This window comes from Triticum dicoccoides, chromosome 5B (assembly GCF_002162155.2).
Source record: "Triticum dicoccoides isolate Atlit2015 ecotype Zavitan chromosome 5B, WEW_v2.0, whole genome shotgun sequence".
Lineage (NCBI taxonomy): Eukaryota > Viridiplantae > Streptophyta > Magnoliopsida > Poales > Poaceae > Triticum > Triticum dicoccoides.
This window is the reverse complement of record NC_041389.1, coordinates 715,033,879-715,040,625: the sequence shown is the minus strand read 5'-3', so window position 1 is coordinate 715,040,625 and position 6,747 is coordinate 715,033,879. Positions and strand designations below refer to the sequence as shown.

The 6,747-nt window shown below is 38.4% G+C and overlaps 1 protein-coding gene across 1 annotated transcript in view; it reads left to right on the top strand.

The window, feature by feature from the left end:
* Window positions 1-2,023: 2,023 nt before the first annotated feature.
* Window positions 2,024-6,747, top strand: part of LOC119312914 (disease resistance protein RGA5-like) — a 5,392-nt gene continuing 668 nt past the window's right edge. Inside the window, exons 1-2 of the mRNA XM_037588699.1 lie at window positions 2,024-3,087; window positions 4,583-6,679. Coding sequence (XP_037444596.1) covers window positions 2,231-3,087; window positions 4,583-6,679 — 2,954 coding nt within the window. The 5' untranslated portion in view covers window positions 2,024-2,230. The remainder of the gene's footprint in view (window positions 3,088-4,582; window positions 6,680-6,747) is intronic.

Here is a 6,747-nt window from a genome sequence, read left to right as displayed (position 1 = left end):
AGTAAATAAAATATTAATTATGAAAATAAAATATATAAAATAAGAGAAGAGTGGAAAAAACGGAGCGCAACCTGGTTCGTTGGGTCTATTCCTTATCGCTCGCTCAAAAAAAATGTCCTGCTTCCTTGGCTCGGTTCCCGATCGCTTGTTAAAAAGAGGGTCCTACTTTGCTTGATTTTTTCCTGGTTTACTTGGTTTGGTTAGTTCTCAGTTGACCTACAGCTATTGGTCGTTCACCAAGGCCAATGTTGATCATCAACCAAGCCCTCTCAATTGACCTACAGCTATTGGTCGTTCACCAAGGCCAGTGTTGATCATCAACCAAGCCCCACGTTGACCGTTGACAAGTTCACGAAAATTATAAAACCAAGAAAAACAAAAAATTCCACGAATTTGAAAAACTCCATGCAATAAAAGTATTCACAAAAAAGTTCATAATCTCAATATTTGAACAAAAGTTCGTGGATTTGAAAGAAGTTCGTGAAATAAAAAGGTGTGTGAATCTGACAAGCTTGCTAATTTTTTAAAAAGTTCACAAATACTTTAAAAAGTTCATCAATTTTGAAAAAAAGGTTCACGAATTTTAAAAAAGTCCTCGAAAACTTTGAAAGTGTTCTTGAAATTTGGGAAAGGTTAATCAAATTTAAAAAAAGGTTCAAAAATTTGAAAAATAGTTCACAGATTTAAAAAAAATCATGGATTTGGAAAACAATCATGTATTTGGGAGAACAATGTTCAGAAATTTAAAGAAACATATTTCACAAAACAATCACGAATTTGACAAAGAAAGTTCTTGAATATGAAGAGAAGGTTCAAAATTGAAATGAGTTCACATATTCTAAAAATAAAAATAATAAAGAGGAAAAAAGAAAAAAAAGAATAATGAAAGAATTGAAAAAAACACTGAAATCCAAGAAAAGTATAAAATAAAATGAAAAACCGACCGGAAGCTTCCAAATACGAGCCTAGGAATCTTCTGGAAGCTTTCCAAAACCTACCTATGAAGCTTCCCAAAACCAGCCTAGGAATCTTCTTAAAGCTTCCCAAAACCTACCTATGAAACTTCCCAAAACCAGGAGCTCTCCATTCACGCCTAAATGGTGGGCCAGCCTATTCTACAGGAATCGAAGGATAGGTGGTGTGCTGTTTTTACAGAAATGGTTGTAACGGGCCTATTTTCCGCACACGTGTGTCTCGCCTCCATGCAATGTGGTAGTAGGCCAGCCAATTAAATGTTCGTTAAGTTTTTTAATTTTTTTTAATTTTTTCTTTTTATTAATTTTGTTTTCATTCCGAAAATAAATATACAAATTTCAAAATTACTTTACTTATTTTTTTAGAAAGTGTTGATTGCACTAAAAATGTTCAAGTAGTGAAAAAATAATGTTTGTACAACATTTATAAAATGGTCATAGTACTCAAAAGAACGTTCATGGCATTTAAAAAAGTCCATGTGTTCAAAATATGTTCGTGACATTTTAAAAGTTCATGCATTCAAAATATGTTCGTGACAGTTTACCAAAAACCACAAAAAATCCATGCAACAGCACCAACAGAATGTCTTTTAACTTTCAATAGTTCAGCTCATGGTTTAAAGGACATGAATACTTACCTATTTAGTATTATTATGCTACTCCTGATGACATGGTATTGTGCTTGATGGTTTTGCTTTAAGACTCGCAGCACAAGTTGCTATCGATCGTTAGGTGAGCCGGAGAAAAGCTTACAAGTAACTACTCAGCACGCACCACCCTGCAGTTTCCTGGCTCTTTCCGGCCGGCTCCAAAAAGCACAGAGCACAGACGTACAAGATATCATTATGATCAAACGCTGAGACAATTTTTCCTAAATATATTCGTTTAATTTACACCGTGTATCACTTTGCTTAATCGACATGCTAACTACTACCACTACCGCTCATAAAATATCATTATGGACCCTATTTATACATCGTGGTTAGGTGTATCACCAAAATCTCACAATTACTTACCAGCTGAGTGCTCACCAAACGTGAATTAGGTCAGTCAACTTAATTCGTTCACGCCAAGCATTGGCTTGCCTCCTTCGGTATGGATGCACATAGTTAGCTGAGCCAAAGAAATCATTTCCTTTGTTGCTCCTCTACAATTTCCTGCTAGTGCACTTGTCCGAGCTATTCTCCCCACCCCTCCAAACACACCAAGACACCCACAAGACATACGGGGAGGATAGGAATAACTGGAGGCCATCAATGGCACCTGTCGTGAGCGCTTCACTCGGCGCGTTAGCTCCCCTGCTGGTGAAGCTCACCACCTTGCTCGCCAACGAGTGCGGTCGTCTGAAAGGGGTCCGCCGTGAGATCCGCTCTCTCAAATCGGAGCTCACCAGCATGCATGGTGCGCTGACAGAGTACACCAAGCTAGAAGATCCAAATGATCAAGTGAAGGCGTGGATATTGCTGGTTAGGGAGTTGGCTTACGACACCGAAGATGTCTTTGACAAGTTCATCCACCAGCTTGGCAACGGGAGCCACCAGGGCGGTTTTAAGGAGTTCTTCCGCAAGGCCGCCCGTAGTCTGAAGACTCTTGGTTCTCGCCGCAAAATTGCCAACCAAATTACTGAGTTGAAGGTTCGCATCAAGCAAGTGAAAGAGCTCAAGGATAGTTACAAGTTGAATGATACTTCTTCTAGCACCGCCGGTCAAGTTGCTGTGGATCCCCGGCTCCAGGCACTTTTTGCTGAGGAGACACACCTTGTGGGCGTGGATGGTCCAAGAGATGATCTTGTCAAGTGGATGGTGAAAGAAGGAAACAACCCATCCAATGATTTGATGGTGGAAGAAAGCAAGCCTAAACCTTGCAAGGTGTTGTCTATTGTTGGGTTTGGTGGATTGGGTAAGACAACACTCGCAAATGAGGTCTATCGCAATGTTCAAGGGTATTTTCATTGCAAGGCTTTTGTATCAGTGTCACAAAAACCAGATATTAAAAAAATTATGAAGGATGTGATTTCTCAGGTGTCTTGCAAAGATGGGTCCACAAAAGATACTGACTATTGGGATGAAAAGAAGTATATCGCCAAGTTAAGAGAAATGTTGCAAGATAAAAGGTAATATCAACCTTTGTTTTTTTTCTTAAAACATTTGTTGCGCACAGTTCCTAGCGCTTTACTTACTTTTATTGAATTTACTATTGTTGTTTTGACGCAAATGAAAATAGTTTGGGAGTTAGGCTTGCAAAATTGCAAGCATCCTTACCACCCATACTAAAAAAAAAATATGTACCCAACCAAAGGATCCTTAGCACAATGAAATACCAGTTATTATGAAAATGTTCATAGACATTCCTCCGACCCCTTTTGATTTTCTTGATTCCTTCATGCTTAATGAAATATAACACTCAAAATTTTCTCTCTATCATTACGGAACATATAAACATGCGTCTGCTGAAGTGTGACTATATTCTACACTTTACATTATCTTCTTAGGACACATTTTGTGTGAACTAGTCCGTAGATGCAATCCCAGCAACATATGGGTTCAAAACCATCCCACCTCTCGTTCACCAGAAAGTGAGTATATATGAGTGTGTGTATTTTCCATGCTTGGGTAACTCTTTGGTGTGGATGCAACGCAACTACAACGATAAAATTACCATTATGCTCTTATTTTCATATGTACTCAAATAAGCATTTGCAATATTATACTAATTGTAAAGACCACCACACAGTAATTCCAACTTTGGCAATTGAGTAAATAGATATGAGTTCTAGTAGTTAAAACTTCAACGAAATTGTGTATACATATTTAATTGCTTTTTTTCATGTGCATAGACTCAAATAAGTATGATAGAAGTGTTTCCATGTCATAAAGAAAATGAACAATTAAATATGTTTTGCACGATCGAGTAACTAGCTTATTTCGACAAAGGGTCGATGTTATTAACTAAAAAAATGAAGCATCAATTGAATACAAACACAATGAGCACACACCCCGGCCTTGGTGTAGTTAGGATGCACATAGCCAATACCAACGCACACACAAAAAAACCCACCGGAAAATAGTAAAGTCATATAAGACCAAACCTATGCATAATAGAGATAAAAAACAAACCTCGAGTAACTAGCTAGAGGACAGTTCCAATCATAGTAAAAAGTTCATGAATTCCACATGCTACAGGTGTATTATAAAATGTATATGGGAGCATATCTTCTACATCTAAATAGATAGCCATCACTAACTTATTTTGGAGCGCATGCAACTGTGTCCCCTAATCATGATTGTCATATCACCAATTAGCTTTATGATTAATTGCATACATGCATTTGTTCTTGTTTCCCAATTTCCTTCACCTTTTTTATAACTTCCTTTAACTACTAACTAAGGGCACATAAGATGTGATCGAAGATATGCAATATATTATTAATCCAAATATTCATCTTCATAAAATCAAAGTTCATTAAAGGTATTATTTAGTATAACAAATAAGCATGGTAGACTAACTGAGAACATGAACATATGCAATGTTGGAGTTCATGGAAATCTATGAGTTTTCAAGCTAAATTTATAATCAGAATTGGTTGACATCGTCTTCCCATTTTATAGGTATCTCATCATCATTGATGATGTATGGTCTACACAAGTCTGGAATACTATCAAGTGTGCTTTTCCAGAAAATAATTGTTCTAGCAGAATTATAGCTACGACACGCATCATCGATGTGGCAAAGTCTTGTTGTTTGAGTGAAGATGACCGCATGTATGAAATGGAACCTCTAAGTGATCTTCAGTCTAAACTATTGTTTTTCAGAAGAATATTTGGCTCTAATAAGGATTGTCCTCATACTTTGAACAAAGTTTCAAATGATATCCTGAAGAAGTGTGGAGGCTTACCACTGGCGATTATAAGTATATCTAGTTTGTTGGCGAACAGACCAGAAACGAAAGATGAATGGGAGAAGGTTAAAAGGTCAATTGGTTCTACACTAGAAAATAACCAGAGTCTAGAGGGAATGACTAGCATACTATCACTAAGTTATAATGATCTTCCACCTAATCTGAAGACATGCTTTTTGTATTTAAGTGTATTCCCTGAGGATTATGTGATTGAGAGAAATAGATTAGTGATGCGATGGATCGCCGAAGGCTTTATATCTGAAGAACGTGGACAGAGCCAGCAAGAGGTCGCTGAGAACTACTTTTATGAGCTTATCAACAAAAGCATGGTGCAGCCAGTGGGTATTGGCTATGATGGTAAGGTTCAAGCCTGTAGAGTGCATGACATGATGCTGGAAATTATTATATCAAAATCAGCTGAAGATAATTTTACCACTATAGTGGGTGGAGGACAGACGAGTTTGGTAAATCGTCAGGGCATTATTCGACGGCTATCAATCCAACACATTGACCAGGAACTTGCATTTGCATTGGCCAATGAAGATCTAAGCCATGTTCGATCTCTAACAGTAACGTCATTAGGTTGCATGAAAAATATTCCTCAACTCGCTGAATTTGAAGCTTTACGTGTATTGGACTTTGAAGGGTGTCAGGGTTTGGAAGAATATGAAATGAAAAATATTGATAGATTTTTCCAACTAAAGTATCTCAGCCTCAGGGACACAGATATATCAGAGCTACCTTCAGGGATTGTGATGCTACATGATCTAGAGACCCTAGATGTCAGGAGTTTGAAAATAGAAGAGCTGCCATCTGCAATTGTGTTGCTCACTAAACTGCAATATCTATTCACGGAAAAATCTTGTAAGCTTCCTAACAGGATTGGAAATATGAAGAATTTACGAGGGATCCATTGTTTCGATATTACAGAGAGTTCAACTGCTGCCATGGAGGATCTCGGAAACCTGACTAGATTGAACACACTCAGTTTACGGTGGGATAATGAAGATAATCACAAGAGGGATGAAGAGATTATACTCAGCTCACTGTGCAAGCTTAGCAGCTGTAAACTGCACTCTCTACATATAGTGGGTCTTGGTTGCATGGACTTCATAGATTCTTGGTCCCCTCCGTTATCTTGCCTTCGCATATTTGAGGCGGATGGCGATACATATTTTTGGAATGTTCCAAAGTGGATTTCCCCAGGACTTACAAGCCTTACTCATTTGAGCATCAATTTAGCTGAATTTATGGAGGAGGATCTGCACACTCTTGGTAATCTCCCATCCTTAGTTATCCTAAACTTGCGCTTGGATGTGGGACCCGACACAAGGCTTACCGTAATTGGATTCCCATGTCTGAAGAAGTTTGAACTCCATAGACAGTATGGGGCATATGTAACGTTCCAGAAAGGGGCTATGCCCAAACTTGAGATGCTTGAGGTGTCATTTGATGTGTCTGTGGCTGAAACTCATGGCTTCTATTTAGGCATAGAACATCTTCCATGTCTCAAAGTAATAAAGCTGGACTTGAAGCAAGGTGACAACCTTTTGAGATATCTGGCTGCAGCGGTTGTGATCAATGAAGTACGTGCTCATTCCAACCGTCCTAAATTTGCTTACAGGGTGGGTCCAGGTGAATATGTCAACTTTGGCACTAACAGTGACGAGGAAAAGAGCCAACTGCCATGGAGGAGGGGAAGTGTTGAGAGTCTTGAGACCGATGGTGGCGAGAAAAACCAACTGCAAATGAAAAGCAAATATAAAGCTCCCATCATTCTGGATGAAGTGGTCCTGACCTGCGCGAGGTACCCAAAGCATCACCCCATTGTTTTGTCTTTCAAATTAACAATATCTCGTTTGTCCATAATTGTGG